General features: G+C 33.1%; 1 protein-coding gene across 3 annotated transcripts in view; it reads right to left on the bottom strand.

Moving 5' to 3' along the window:
• Positions 1 to 1,162: 1,162 nt before the first annotated feature.
• PAWR (pro-apoptotic WT1 regulator) overlaps positions 1,163 to 16,559 on the bottom strand; it is a 123,155-nt gene continuing 107,758 nt past the window's right edge. For 2 of the 3 annotated variants that reach the window (XM_045780109.2, XM_045780110.2), the window contains 3 exons: positions 12,751 to 12,895; positions 10,642 to 10,746; positions 1,163 to 8,659 (listed from right to left, as the gene is read on the bottom strand). In XM_045780109.2, coding sequence (XP_045636065.1) covers positions 8,573 to 8,659; positions 10,642 to 10,746; positions 12,751 to 12,895 — 337 coding nt within the window. In that variant the 3' untranslated portion in view covers positions 1,163 to 8,572. The remainder of the gene's footprint in view (positions 8,660 to 10,641; positions 10,747 to 12,750; positions 12,896 to 16,559) is intronic. The other variant, XM_087868915.1, reaches the window with a different exon arrangement.

Here is a 16,559-nt window from a genome sequence, read left to right as displayed (position 1 = left end):
AATGCACCATGGTCTTCAACTAAGGCCCTGCTTCCTACAGCTGCTCCCTGCCAACAAAGGAGCATAGCAGGAATACAAAGTCAAACCCACTCCTGTAAGACACGGGTCTACTCTGATAAACAGGCACCTTTGGTTTAAGGACTTTTACACCTTCCTAAAACTTTTTTCAAACTGCACTGTGTATTAAGACTTCCTTCTTCCCTCTCTCCTTCACAAAAGTCAGACCTGTACTGGTCTCCCAGCCTCTCCTAGCTCCTCACAAGTGTTTTCCCCCAATAAATCTCTTGCAGGCCTGCCCCTCGAGAACCCAAACCAAACAAATGATATCAAGAAATTAGCATTAAATTTGTTAGGTATGATAATATTGTGGTTATTTTTTAAGGCCATTAGAGATACATACTCAAGTTTTTATAGGTGAAATGATAGGATGACTGAAATTTTACTTTAAAATACCCCAGCAAAAAAAAGGGGGGGGGGCTAAAATAAAATTAGTAATAACATGGATCATTATTTTCTCATTATCTGTGCATATCTGAAAATGACCATAGTAACAAGTGAAAAATACCTGACCGGTAATCCCCAAAACTGTCAAGGTCATCAAAAATAAGAAAAGTCTAAGAAACTGTCACAACTAAGAGGAGTGTTAAGAGATATAACTACTAAATGTAATGTGGTTATCTTAGACTGGATCCTGGAACAGAGAAAAGACATTAGGGAAAAACTGAGGAAATCTGAATCAAGTATGGACTTTAATTAATAATGATGTATCAATATGGGTTCATTAATTGTGACAAATGTATCATACTAATGTAAAATATTAGTAATGAGGAAAACTGGGTGTGAGGTATTCAAGTACTCTCTATATTATCTTCATGGTAATTTTATAATCTAAAATTGCTCTAAAGTATTTAACAAGCGGAAATAATTAAAAATAACAAACTATTTGGAAAGAAAAAATTATTCTAAATCACTACACACAGACTTTAAATTTTTTCTTTACTCATTGATATGCAACACTGGATTTCTCCTCACTGATCAGTTAGCTAGAAGATGCTACTGATTTTCTGAGTTCACAGTAAACTTTGAAGATTCAGCCTCCCCATGGGCCACCCCACAGTGTCCATACATGAAAACAAAACAAAACAAAACAAAAACAGTTAACTGATGAAACATACATTTATTTGTTCCAATCAAGTTTTAAAATTTGAAAAAAACGCATTAGTTACTAAAAACCTTCAGGCAATAACAGAGATCGAGCTTAACACAGTAAAACAAAGATTTCATTCCACAGTCTCTTGGATTTAAGAATCCATTTGAGTTCCAGAGATAATATTAAATTAATGCAGTTATGTCAAGCTGCCAATATCCGTGCTGGGGCTTTTTCTGATACAATCTTTTGCACTGTAAGCAACAATGAAAAGATCACTTTTTCTTTTTACAAGTTCACCTTATATTATTTATATAATGTCCAAAAAAAAGACCAAGATCTTTACCTAAAAATGAAATGCACAATGCAAATTTGCAAGCTTTGACCTGCATCAGAATCACTTGAAGGGCCTGTTAAAACATAGATTGCTGGGCCTCACCTCATTCAGCTGTTGGGTGGGGCCCAAGAGTTACTATTTCTAATAGGTTTCTAAATGAAGCCAATACTATTAGTGTGGGGACCTCACTTTGAGAACCACTGGCAAACGTTTACTAGGACAATGATTATGTCATAAAAGTAAGTATGTTACAGCATAAGCACAAAGCACTGCTTCGTGACTTTCGGCAAATTACCTTTCCCAACCTGTACTTTGCTCACGTTTTAAAGAATCAAATAAGAACATTTAAAGCATTTAATACAATGCCTGGCAAACAGTACTACTGAATTTCTAATTATTTAATGTTATGCTATACTACATTAGGGTTAAAGTCGTGCTCAAATAGTTAACTAAGTGAGTCACTACACTTAACTGAACCTCTTAAGGTACATTGATCTTAAAGGAGTTAGAAGAAACAAAAGGCACTTTTAGGCCCCCTATGATCGTCAATTAGCATTTCCAAAACGCCCATTCATTCATCCCATTACAATTTTCACTGATTCATTTTAAAGAACACAGTTAATGTGACAGTTACTGGCATAATTTTACTTCATTTTTTAAAGATTTCATTTATTTATGTGAGAGACAGAGTGAGAGAGAACAAGTGGGGTGAGGGGCAGAGGAAGAAGCAGACTCCCCCACGAAATCACCCATACATGAAATTAGCTATGGAAAGCTAATAATTTTCCAACTTTTCTTAACACTATATAAAATGAATGCATTCTTATCAAAACTGATTTGCAGTTTCTTCAAAATGGGATTTCCTATGGCTTTGACTGATAGCTTTGGTTATACTTTTGCACTACAAGATTAATAAATCAGATACCTTTCTATTAAGTTTGCACACTTTAATGTGAATAACACACTTAGCTGTCAAAACTCTTGCTTTTCTTTCACATGTGTAGAGAAAGTCCAATATACCTTTCCTAACTGGTTCATATTAATTTTTCTCATAATGTTCAACTATCTGACACCAAGTAGAGACCTTCCTTCATTAAACCTATCCTGGGCGTCTGGGTAGCTCAGCTGGTTAAGCATCTGCCTTCGGCTTGGGGTCCTGAGATAGAGCCCCTCATCAGGCTCCCTGCTTGGTGGGGAGTCTGGTTCTCCCTCTCCCTCTGCCCCTGCTCATGGTCTCTCTCTCTCTCTCAAATAAATAAAATCTTTTAAAAAAAATTTAAAAACCTATCTTTACTCAGTCACAGAAGTTTTTTGAAAGTGAAGAGTAAAATTGTGCATTTGGTGCAATATTAAAAGGGAAGTTTTGCTTTCTAGCTTCCTTTTTAACCTTATCCGGTTAGACATCAAAATAAAATGATGAACTGTAAAGGAGATTATAACCAGTCCTATCTCTTTAACATGAAGGTCCAACATTACATAAATTCTCTCCAAGCAGTTGACCAGGAAGAAAATGTAATCTCCTGTAGAGGTGAAAAGAGAAACTAGACACAGGAGATTAAGAAAATATGTGGGTAGCACAGAGCTACTGAGAGAATTGTGTGCATGCACAGAGTGAATCTAGAAGAAAAAAAATAGGGATTTGATGAAGTCTAAGATAAAGGGCTCCAGGTCCAATTAAGACTAAGAGACCTTACAAATTTTTCAACAGGCTTGATAATGGAGTAGGTTCTTATTAAGGACTTGAGACATTATCTAAACAGTCTGACTGAAGGATGCTTGTTCATTTGTTAGACATGTATGACATTACTGAGAAGATTAATTTAGAGTACTAGAAGTAAAGAAGACTGATTAGCTTGTGCAGGTGTATGAAGAATGACACATTAGTAAAAGGTTATGTAAACCATTTACTCAAAAAACAAAGACCGGATTTTTACATTCCCAGACTCCTACTTATCTTTTTCAAACTATGAAGGACCTGAAATTCTTTGAACACCATCTGATTTAGTTGATAATAGTTCCAATTTTGAACTAAGAAATTATTCATGTAGTTTTTAAACAAAGACAATTAAAATTTTCAGTCAGATTGAACATGTGTACACTTCCTCACTTCTTCAAGAAGTCCCACCATTAAAATATACAGATCTTATCAACACGGCATTTTTATTTTTTAAAACATTTTTCCTTCTACAATAATGTATACTAAAGATTTAAATGTACTGCATACTGTTTTAGTAAGAGGTGCACAAATTAATTAGAATACTAACATTATCCCTTAACTCCGAAAGTAAAATTCATGGTCAGGGTTTTACTGATAGTTCAGGGGGAAAAAAAATAATTAACCAGTGTTGAAAAATAAATGAAAATTTATTTTTTTTATTGAGTATTTATTATTTTGCATGCAAAGCATATTAAAAGTGAATCTATATCAAGGTGACTATTCCACCATGAAAACCTATGTAATGGGAATTATGAAAGCTCTTTACACAATACTAATGTGGTCAATAGATTATCCAGGTATTTTTCTACAGATATTTAATTACCTGAATTAACTGATTTTCCAGCAAAACAGTAAACTTTAGTTTTCATATGGTTTCTGCGGGTAGCAGCAGCCATCTGATACTTAAATTTAGAAGAAAAATCCTGACTAAACTAGCCAAATCTTTCAAGAAACAAGTTCACCAAAAAAAGTAATGTATATATATTAGGTATCCAGAGGAGGAATCAAAACAAAACAGGCACGTATTTAGTATCCATCAAGTGATTATCACTAACATTCTATTATTACCAAAGCAGTATGTGTCAGGATATGAACTGCTTATTAGATGTAAATACCTAAAAACAAACCAGTAATCAATTATGTACAGAGAGAATACTATTAATAGTTTGTTGTATCTGAAATACACTGAATTCTTTTTACTTCATCACTGCTATAAATTCCTTAACAATGTTCTTTTCATAAAGCATAATTACCTAAATGAAATATGGTAAGATATTTCCCAAGATGCATCAGGTCTTCCACTCCACCATTCAGTAAATGCTGCAGCAAATTAAATGGTACCTATTAACTAGACCTAAAAGACATGGCTAGATAATTAATATTAAAAAAAAAAAACTTTTGAATGAACTATTCAGATTAGACCAGCCAATGCTAATTAAGATTGCACTTTGTGCTACTAAAACACCCTACATAGATTATACACTGCTAAATGAAAGGGCTGGTCTGTGTCCATTTTTTAAAAACATCTATAAGAACTATCATTAGATATCTACTAGACAAATACTTGCTAAAAGAATAGATATGAAAATTTAATGTATTTATAGTCCTCATCCATATTCCTCTCACATACTGACACGTAATTATTTTTAGAATGGAGAGAGGATTTTAATATGCTGTGAGAGTCTAGCTAAGTAAAATAAAAAACCAATATGGGTTCAGGTTTTCTAGGGTAAATTTTCAAGTCTTAATACGGAGAATGAAATAACCAACTTCTATACATCAATGAGAAATTTAACAACATGAGGGAAGCACCTGAAGAGCAAATGTTTGTTGTCTATCAGTATTATGCTTTCAGTTTAATGGAACAACAAAAGTGGCACTAGTTCTCAGGTAAGTACTATATAAATTATAATCCTAGTTGATGGGATGTCCTTTACTTATGAGAATGAGCACAGTTTGAAAGCAAAGGAAGTCAAGCTTACTGTTACATATTAGGAATGGTTCAGATAGAATAAGAGAATGTTTAGCAGTGGCTTTAGCATGTTATTTTAAAGTTCTGACTCCTGAATGCTAGTTCTTTCTCACTTACTATTCCTCCCAATGAAAAGCTGGCATGTTTGTTTCTTATATTACAAGATGAAAGTCTATGGCTGAATCTTGTTAACAGGCTATTAACTAAACCATGAACAGTTATTAAATAAGTGCCAATACTGCATGGAACTTACTAGGCATGGACTCAAGATTATAAAACTACAAAAAAGGTGAAAGATGACTATCACTGTACATATGAATATTGTCTAGGACATCAGATCAATGATCAAAGCAAAGATCTTTCCTGTTTTATATTACAGTGTTAAACTTAACAAAGTCTATTATACTGACTTGTATTTTCAAAAAAGTATTAGTGGACTCAAAATGTTACATTTTATTTTCTAATCATAAAAATCCAGATTAATCCAGAAAACATAAGCCCACATATAATCGAGGTAGGTTTTTCACCTTAAGAATACATTGCTTTAAACCACAATTAAAAAGTTAACTTTAAAAAAAAGGAATACATTGCTTCATGCGTCTGCCCCTGATACTTAATTTTCTATGTTTTAAACTACTTGAGCCAGTGTGACAGTGCTAATCTCTATATTTAGTCAATTCCCTTAGAAATACATAAACACACCCTCTTCCTCTCTAAAGGTAACCGTAGTGCAATAAAATTAATAACAATTCTACAAAAATGAAAAATGGAGGTTACTTTGTAACTCAAGTTAACGCATGTCAGAAATCAGGGGGACAAGTCATGTTCACTTTAAAATTAATAAACTTATTGTTTTGAAAATAATATCATAAACACATTAAAACTTTGAATATGCTTTATTATGCCATAAATTCCCAGGAAATATAAGAAATATAACTTCTGAATGGAACTAATAATTTCACAAATACTAGTACTTTATTGACAACAGCCAAGTTTTCTAAGGTAGTGCACATGTATTTACCTTTTTAAAATCTCAATGCTTTTTTTTACTCTCAATGCTTTTTATACATTTTAAAGGGAAATTATAGCAGATCCCACTTAATTTTTCAATATTCAGTGTAAAAATCTATAAGTGATATAAATTATACATTTTAAGGACAAGAGAAAGGACTGCTTGTGAACTGCTTTGCCTAAGTGGTCAGGCTCCTGTATTTGTACTAGGTACCATTATGTAAAAAATGACTGTTGGAAATTTTCCTAATAAACTGAAGAAAAGGAAAATTTAAAAACAGCTCAGTCTTTAAGAGCACTAATAACTGGTATAATTTCTAAAAGGGCAATGAAATATTCCTTTACTTACATATGGATTAAATAGAAATTTCAAAAACTTTACTGAAAAATCAGCACACTGATATATTTTAAGGCTGGATACTGACAGCATTTTCACAACATACAAAGCTTGGATGCAAAACTAGGTAATACCAATATTTCTGCCACATACCTAAGGGTAACTGAAGGGAGATGAGTGCCTCACAGCCAAGGCAGTGACTAGGCCTGGCATACCACTCGGATGTGTGGAGAGCAGGTCACTGTTCCCATGCTGGGTAACATTCTCCAAAAAGGATGGCCTTATGTAGTAATTCTGCAACTATATCAAATTTGGTAATCTAACATTGAACTTTTTGGTAAATATATTTAAACATATGAAAACTTCCCCAGAGACCAGATAAATTATTAAATAAACTTAAAAGGGGGACAAAATGCTGGTAATCTAACATGTTAATTCTAGGGTCTCCAGTGGAAGATATAAAAAGGAAAGAGGAACAGCAGCTACTTCCAAACATAGGTTATGATCAGAATCATCAGATGGTGAGCTTAAAAAATTCTGTCCGGAGTCTCAACCTAAACCTATCTCGAAATTACAGCCAGGGAATTCTTTGTAAGCAATCCAAGTGATTCTGATGATCAGCCAAGGTTGAAACTTCTGAAGTGAGAAGCAATCTATGTAACCACAAAGAATTTTAGAATTCAACATGTGATATTTATCATTTACTCTACATTTTGTCCAACTGTCTCACTTCTCTATTTTTCTAATAGTAAATAATGAAGGGACTTGGCAAGTGAAGAGAAACAGTCAGTAGGTTACCCAAAATGGATTTTACTATGTTTAATTGGACAAAACAGTATCAGTAGACTGTTTAGGATTCAACTATCAGACAGACATTTCTTAATGTTAAGGGGGTTTCCTTACTCAACATGAAAATTTAATATAAAATGACTCTAAACGATATTTAATAGAAAATTTATATAATTCTTCAAAATTTTTAAAAATTGTTTTTAAAAATCCAATGTTAGGAAGAAAATCCCTTAAATTTGAGGTAGGGGAATAATTCTCTCATATGAGAACAACTGTATCACAGTGTTATTCTCCAAGTTAGAAATAAGCAAAGTATTTTGATACTATTTCTTTTAGGTATTGTTTTGTAAATGTAAGTATAAATGTTATAAGTGTGGATAAATATTTTGGTTTTGTTTTTAATGCAAATGATAATTAAAAATATGGATTTTTTTCTTTTACACTGAAATTGTACACACTCTCCAGGATTGATGAATGAACAACTTTTTAAATATTCCATGTTCATCTATAAACTTTGGAATAATAAAAAAGTAGTACCTACATAAGAAATTTTACAATGAAATTACAAGTGTATGTTTTTCAGACAATAAAGTGTTTTTAAATTTTTTCAACATTCAAATACAAAAATTGTATAGTTTAATTTACTGTAACACAATTCAAGTATCCTCTAAAATTTAACATTTAGCCAACTAGTACATGATATTGAATGACTTTTCATAATAGCTTTCCTTTTTAAAGATGACTGTTATACAAAATAGTGTGACACTCTATTACTCTAAATTGCTTAGAATGAGTTGAAAGAACAAATGACAACAGACAAAGCCTTTATGAGTAAATCAACAACACATAAAAGTTTGCACACATCAGTAATAAGGCAACTGCAAGGAATTCCCCAAAAGTACTTGAATTCATGTAAACAAAGACTATGTATATTTCTTTAGGGAGAAAACACACTACCTTAGATAAAATATATTCAAATGGTTGTGACTTCAAACCATATATTATTTGAATACCACACAAAACCAAAAGAGGCATAACCTATCATTTTAATAACTGAAAGATGTTACTTATTCGTGAAATAGAAGGTTGATACTTTTTTTGAAATAATGAAAAAGAAATATTTTGAAAATAAACATCCACTGTTTTCTAGAAATAAATATACATACTTAATGTGTTGCAGCATAGGAATATTGTCCTAGCATTAACCTTAACATTCAATCAGTAGTTTTAAAATATTTTTTCCACACTGGGACTTGAATCTTCTACCTTGTTAGCTGACCAACAACTTTCAAAAGAGTTTTATTTTCTTGCTTTAGTTGTTCATTTTCATCTTCTATGTCATCTAGGTCCTTAAGGAAACAAAAAAGAAAATAACATGAGAGTTTTTTAAGCACTTAAAAATATTCTAAAGGTAATAAGAACAGTTTAAAATACATACATTCAAACATAATTCATACAAACATTTAATTTGGAAACAAGGACAAATTCTGAAAACAACTTTAGATGGAGTATGCCCCACCTGAAGGGAGCATCCTCTACTCAACTCCTTCTCATTATTATATCATGATAAGACAGATCATCTCTTGCCAGATTTTTCATTTTTAAGAGAATTCAAAAATCAGAATTTTTAAATTGTGAATCTTCCAATATTTAATCATTATAAATAGCTTAATTTTTTAGTTAAAAACAAATTTCCCCTTCCCCAAATTGAGGGCTAAACAAAATACTTATGTGGGCAGTATGAGTGTGAGGTTCAGGGCCTCGGATAACAGGCTGTGTCAAATGAGGCATCAAAAAGATCTACGTACAAGTTCTGGATGTACTCCTACCACCTGTATTTAACAAGGGTGCACGTTATGAGGTGAAAATCTGGGGAAGTGATAAAATGGAGGCATACAGAAAAGGAGATCTGGAGCATATAGAGTTGATCTGGTTCAATTTATTTATTCATTTATGTTTGGCTTCTCTGTAACATTTTGTTTGAGGAAAACATTTTGGAGCTTAAAAAAAAAGAAATGAAAGCCATTAAACTAAGTAATCATCATCCAGCTTTAAAGTTATATGATTCTAGGTCTATGTTCCCTGTGTTAATCCTAGTGCCATATATACAACCATTTGGTAAACATGATAATCCACCCTAAATTTTAGTTAGAAGAAACTATTTCAAGGCAGAATGCTCACTGATAGTTGTAAAAGCACATATTTCTAGATTTACCCTTATAATTCAAAATACTAAAACCTGGTGTAATCAATTTAAATTATAAGCATGCTACTGGATAGCAGCATTCTGATAAATTTAGCATTCTGCCTTTGGACAATTAGGTAAATGTTTTTAAAATGTGCAAAAACAGAATCTGCATTTACTCACAAACCAGTGTTAATATATCATAGACTTCAAGGCTATTTTCAGATTTTATTAAATCATATTCCAAAACCAATAGAGGAATGCCTGTGTTCTAAACCAAGACGTAAGACTGTCTATAAAATGGAAAAGCTCAGAATTAGGACTTTGGAATTGGAATACCTGACGTCAAATACTGGGTCAGATAGTTACTCTATGATTACTACCTTGAGCAAGTTAAACTAAGTTTTGCCATCCTCATCGATTACCTGTGGTTAATGCATCAAAGCTTTATTTAGAATGGGTCTACATAATAAAGCCTCTTTATTTTCTCTGCTTTCATTGTTAGGGTTAAGACTGGATTAGGAATCTGTTCCCTTTTTCCCTGAAGCAAACTTATTTCTTTCCTCCATCTTATCTAAAGCCTTCTAATATGCGAAACTATGGAATCTATTCTCACCATTACCTAAATATGGCCCAGCACTAATACCTGCTTCTTAAGCAAAAAGTAAATTCTAGGGCTGAAAGCAAGAAAAAGAACTACAAAATAGTATAATAGAAACCTTGTACAATGCTAAACCTAAAGTTGGAGATGTGTAAGTATAACTGGAGGGGTAAAAAGGTGGTGAAAATACACACAAAGACATCTGGAGTTTCTTATGCAAGGAAGTAGCAAGTTTAGTTCTTCACTGATGGCAACTCTGTACCAATACCCTTTTATGTCTGATGGCAACCAAGCTGCCTCTCACCTCCAAACTCTAACAGTGAACAAATACATTCATCAGTCCATCTCCAAAAGAACAGTATTAACTGAATACAACTGATAACTGGCCAGAGGAAATCAGAAATGATGGTTCTTATTACCACAAATTACCATCTCATTAACAAAATAATGAAATTACATAATATCTTCAGATATGTGTATTTTCATCCAATTGCCAGGAAAAAAAAAAAACAACTACTATGAAACTGAAACATGTGAATACTTACTCTATTTAACAAATCAATTTCTTCTTTGAGTTTTCCAATCATTTCCTCTTTATCTTGCATTAGTCTCACAAGTCTTAAGTTTTCTTGCCTTTCTCTTACTACTTCCTGGTAGATATAATTACAAAGTATTAATTGGGAAATAACTGGTTGTTTTTAACCTTAAATGACATTTATCTGCCAAGTTTGGTGAAGCGCCTTAGATATACGAAGATTTCCAATGCGTTTCTTAAGTCACCTGGTGAGGGAAGGAAAAACCCATCCTAGGAAAGACCCAAAGAACGAGAGGAATACAGGAGTTGTATATATACATATGTATATATATATTTTAGGGATTTATTTATTTATTTGAGAGAGAGCAAGAGAGCAAGTGTGCGTATAAAGGTGAGCATGGGTGAAGGGGGTGAGGGAGAGCATCAAAGCAAACTCTGTTCTGAGCATGGAGCCCCAGGCAGGCACTGATCTCACAATCCGTTAGATCATGCATGACCTGAGCAGAAACCAAGAGTCAGATGCTTAACCAACTGAGCCATCCAGGTGCCCATATTTCTGATTAAACCTATGTTTACACAATTCTTTAACAAATACTAATACCCAATGACTTACCCTCTTTAGCTTATCACTACTGGTAATGATATATCTTATTTTTTAAATGGATAATATCCTGTTTGAAGAAATTCAATTTTTTTTTTTTTTTTTCCAAAATACAAAGTTTAAGGGGCACTTGGGTGGTGCAGCTGGTTAAGCTTCCAACTCAATTAGTGATCTCTGGGCCCCTTGTCAGCTCCAAGCTCAGCGGAGTCTGTTTGGGATTCTCTCTCCCTCACCCCGTCCTTCCCCCAACCAAAAAATAATTAAATAAATCTTAAAATACACACACATACACAAAGTTTAAGAAAAGGAGATGGCTCTGGAAAACTCTAAACAGAAAAACTCTAAGCAAAGTTACTTGCGGCTCTACCAAGTTAATGGATAAAGTGAAGGAACTGAAATAGATTACTGGTTTTTTAAAACTTTTTTTTAAACAATGCAACACCTTTTTCAAAGAAATCTTATCTAGAATCCAGGGCCTTGGGCTGGGTTGACTACCTTGGAGGCAAAAGAAAAGCAGAACTGAAAAATTTCACTCAGAATTTAACCTCTTTCCTACTAGCCCTCAGAAAAACCAACCAGCTGTCCTCATTAAACAGCTGCTGCCAAACTACTCAGATCCAAACTTGGGTGGAACTATAAAAGTCTTTCTAAAGAAACCCTTTAAGCCAATTAGACTATGTATTCCTTAAAGTTTTTAATTTAAACTTACAGAAACTGGTATCAAAGCTGAGATGTGAACTAAAAACAATCACAATGCTTTAAAAAATTTTTTTAAATTAAATTTCTACCTAAAACAATCTTTATATCACAGGGAATAATTTCAGTTCAGCAATACAAAACATATTTTCAACAATCAGAAAGTAATCAAGCACCGTTACCAACTTTACATATTGAATGTTGACAGAAAAAACCTGAGACTGTATGGTTAATATAGTTACGCCAAAATTCATTTGACTTGTTTTCTCAAATATATCCTAAACAGGTTTACTCTGACAATTGTTTCAAACACCAAAGATGGTTCTAAGCTCTAACCAGAACCCAGAAAAAAGTCTACAAATGATAAATTATACGGACAATGTAATAAACACACAGTAGTACATATTGCCAGCATAGACTTATAACCATTTCAAAGATAAGACTGTCTTTAATATGTTAGAGGTAACATGTGGCAGAATAGGAGTATCCATTAAATATTAAGGAATACAAGAATTGGCTCCATTTCTCAAAGTTTTAACAACATAACTGGATAGGAAAGTATTAAGGGAATCAGAAAATGCCTAGCCACAATGCATCTGGAAAATACATACTCAAGACAGTGATTCGAAGCTGCTATTTGACTATATATGGAAGTACCAATTAACACTAATGATATCTTTCACTAGCACCTCTCATTCTTTTCCCTTTGTTGGCACTATCTCTCCCACACGTATTTCAATTTATTTTCTCAGCTGCTGTGAAAGTAAAAAAAGGAATCCCAATGGTATATTAAATTTATCAATCTTAATTTGTAAGTCATACCTTTTCAAGATCTTCAATTTTCTTTTCCAACATGCTACTTGAGACCAAATTACCTGAAGCATTTGCATCCCTGTTATATCTGCTGAACCCACTTCTATCTGTTCGGGGATATCTACTTGAGACATCTTCTTCAGAGGCAGTTGTGCTATGGAAATAAAGAGATGTATTTTATAAAAGTACCTAATACTCAGCAAGAAGTTGCCAAGAATATTTTCTATTCACCATAAATAATTACCATTGCCTAAAGACACATGGTTATAGTAGCCAACTTATCATTTATAACTAAAGAAGTTAATCATTATTCCAACACAACAAAAAAAATTTTTTTTTAAAAAGTCAATTCTTTTGACCAATAACTACTGCGTAGCTGCTAAGTACCAGACACTGTTCTAGGCATGAAGATGTAACAGCAAACAAAGACATGGACTCTGCCTTTCATAGAGCTTTCAGTTTAACAGGGAACATAACCAGTTATATAAAGCAATATGACCATCACAACAAGGTAAGTGTAGGGTACTATGACAACTGACAGGGGACCTAATGTAGATTATCTGTGGTGGAAAACCATTTTGTTTTCTTATTCCTTTTTTTTTTTTTTAATTCCAATCCATCATGGATCAATACTCTTGTAAGATCAAATAAAAACAAACTAGTGGAAAAATAAAAGTTAAAAAGGCCATATAAAATACAAGTTCAGTGTTTTATTAGCCACACCCATAAAATTATATTTCAATAATACGATTAGAATGAACAGAAAAAAATAATTACATAAAATTGTGTACTTTCATTGAAGTGTGCATACAGGCAATCACAGAAAACAGCCATCACGTTAATAACTTTTGTCATTTCATAATTTTATTTAACCCAAAGTGATGACTGAAATGGCAATTCTTCATATTAAACACCAATTCATATCCCCTAAACTAATAGCATATATGTTAATATTTAAAGCTTTTAATGTAGTGAGTTTGCTTCTTGTTTTTTGTATTAGTTATCTTTACTACATTAAAAGTCACCAAAACTTAGCGGCTTAAAACAACACACACTTATCATCTCACAATTTCTGTTGGTTAGAAATCTGGAAGCAGTTTAGCTGGGTGGTTTTGCTTCAAGGTCTTTTATGAGGTTTTGGTCAGGACTACAGTCATCTGAAGGCTTGACTGGTCTAGAGAATTTGCCTTTGGGCTCACTCACATGGCTGATGGCAAAAGGCTTCAGTTTCTAACTGGCTGTTGACGAAAAGCCTTAGTTTCTCAGTATGTTGGCCTCTCCACTGGGCTGTTCACCACATAACAGCTGGTTTCCAGAGACAGACAAGACAGACACTGCAGTATCTGCTATGACCTAATCTTACAAGTGACATACTATCACATCAACCCTATATATACTGCAGTGTGGAAGGGGATTACAAAGATGCAAATGCCAGGAGGTAGGGCATCCTGGGAGCTCTCTCGGAGATTGGCTACCACGTCTGCTAAATGACCTATACTATGACTGATGACAATGCCACCCACGAGGGATAAGGTACATCTAAACTACTTCTATGTTTTAATAGCACTCATAACAGAAAAACTAGTTTCACAGATGTATGTTAACAGGGACAGAAGATATTTTAAAGCAATTTCAGCTCAGGATACTAATTTTTAACTTTTACCCAAAATCCAGAAAATGATGCTTTTTAAAATTTGTCTTCAATCCTTCATTGGTAGCCAATATCAATAATTTATCCATCAAAATTATAGTTTAATCCACAATAGTTTTTGATGAAAAAAATGGAACCTTTTTATTCCTGAGCTATTAATTTCCTATGCATTGGCTTTTGATAAAAAAATAAAATTCAAAGTGTGTCTTACCAAATTTGTAAATCTGACAAACTTCTTACCAAGTTTGTCTTATCAATTTGATTTTAACATTTTATAAATGTGCACTACAAAAATCACCAAATACTCTACTGATAATTGTTACTGTAAAACCCATCACAACAATTTGTGGAAAGTTTTTCCCAAAATTTCTAACTTTCATTTTTCTCCTTTGATATTATATAACATTAAAAACATCTGACATTCTTTCCTTGCATGGAAGGCTAAGATCATTTTAAAAAAAGAATAAGGCTATCAGACAAATACGTCTAATTCACGTATTTAAAAAGTTTGGGGACCAAACTGGTTCCTTATCGTGTGTAAAGACACTAAGGATTCATCCCAAAGTTTAAACAATTTCATCTGAACATCTCCCTTTGAAAATTATTGTATTCCTTAGCATATGGTAACAGTTGACTGCCTCAGCTTCCAAACTATCATTTACTTTTTTTAATCTCAAATTTAATATATTGTTTAAGCAATTCACACTTTTAGTGAACTACTGTTAATTTAGCTGATACAGCAAGTACACTGTTTAGTTCAGCTGACAATAGCAAGACTTTCTCAATGAAAGAAGCAGGACATTGATTTACATTAAGGCACAAGTTCCAGCACGTTTTTGTTGTCACCATCTCTCTCTATAATCAGAACATACTCCTACAAAAGCACAGCAAAACTCCAAACCACATTTGTTGATTTGTTAATCCTTCAAAGTTTTACATAATTCATAGTAAGTTGTGTTTGTCAGCAACGAAGTTGAAAAATAAATTCTGCCTTCATATCACTGTCACATTAACAAAATCAACATGTTCATCAAATTGTAACAAAAATTCCTTTGCTATCCTTATTTGTCTAAGAGTCAGTCTTCTGTATCACTAAACTGTTCCTAAATATATCAAGCTACTGTGTTGTCAGAAAATATTAATTTCTGACTACCTTCTTTGCTACGGATTCATCCAACATTTCCAAACACCTTTGTCTTTTCATCTGTGTGTAGTTGTTTTTAATGTTAGCAACATGAAAATGAAACTTTAAAAAAGCCCTAATGATTACATAAGAAATCCTGAAGATCTGCTTCTGTCAGCTTGACTGTAATATTCCTTCTTTCAAAAAATTCATTTGTGGTAGTAAATAGTACTTATGTAATACATACAAGTCACTTAAATTTTGATGGTATTATTGTTGTAGCAGCCAGCACATCACTGCAAATAACCCACTGTGGTTTTAGCACTTCCCCATCAATTATGGGTAAAAACTGAACTCAACATGGGCATTCCTTGGATATACTTAGGGTGTGGTTCCAGACCACCACAATGAAGCAAGTATTGCAATAAAGAGAGTCAAATGAATTTTTTGGTTTCCCAGTGTATATAAAAGTTATGTTTACACCATACTGTACACTATTTTTTAATTTTATATAACTACAAAATGTTAGTATGTTTTTCAAAATTTTTATTTAAATTCTAGTTAAAATACAGTATAATATTGGTTCCAGGAGTACAATTCAGTGATTCAACACCCAGTGCTCATCGTAACAAGTGCCCTTCTTAATCACCCATCACCCACCTAGCCCATCCCACACCCACCTCCCTCCCTCAACCCTGAGTTTGTCCTCTATCATTGAGTCTCTTATGACTTGTTTCCCTCTCCTTTTTTCTCTTCCCCCTTCCCATATGTTCATCTGTTTTGTTTCTTAAATTCCAGGTATGAATGAAATCATATGGTATGTCTTTCTCTGACTTATTTTGCTTATAGTATAATACGCTCTAGCTCTATCCACATCATTGCAAATGGCAAGATTTCATTCTTTTTGATGGCTGAGTAATATTTCATTTATATAATCCTATACCTTCTTTATCCATTCATCAGTCGATGCACATTGGGCTCTCTCCATAGTTTGGCTATTGCTGATAATGTTACTTTTATAAACATCAGGGTACATGCACCCCT

Source organism: Ursus americanus, chromosome 17 (genome assembly GCF_024610735.1).
Source record: "Ursus americanus isolate L20-20 chromosome 17, mUrsAme1.1.p, whole genome shotgun sequence".
Taxonomy (NCBI): domain Eukaryota; kingdom Metazoa; phylum Chordata; class Mammalia; order Carnivora; family Ursidae; genus Ursus; species Ursus americanus.
Note: the sequence above shows the minus strand (reverse complement) of the source record. Positions and strands in the feature narration are given on the sequence as shown.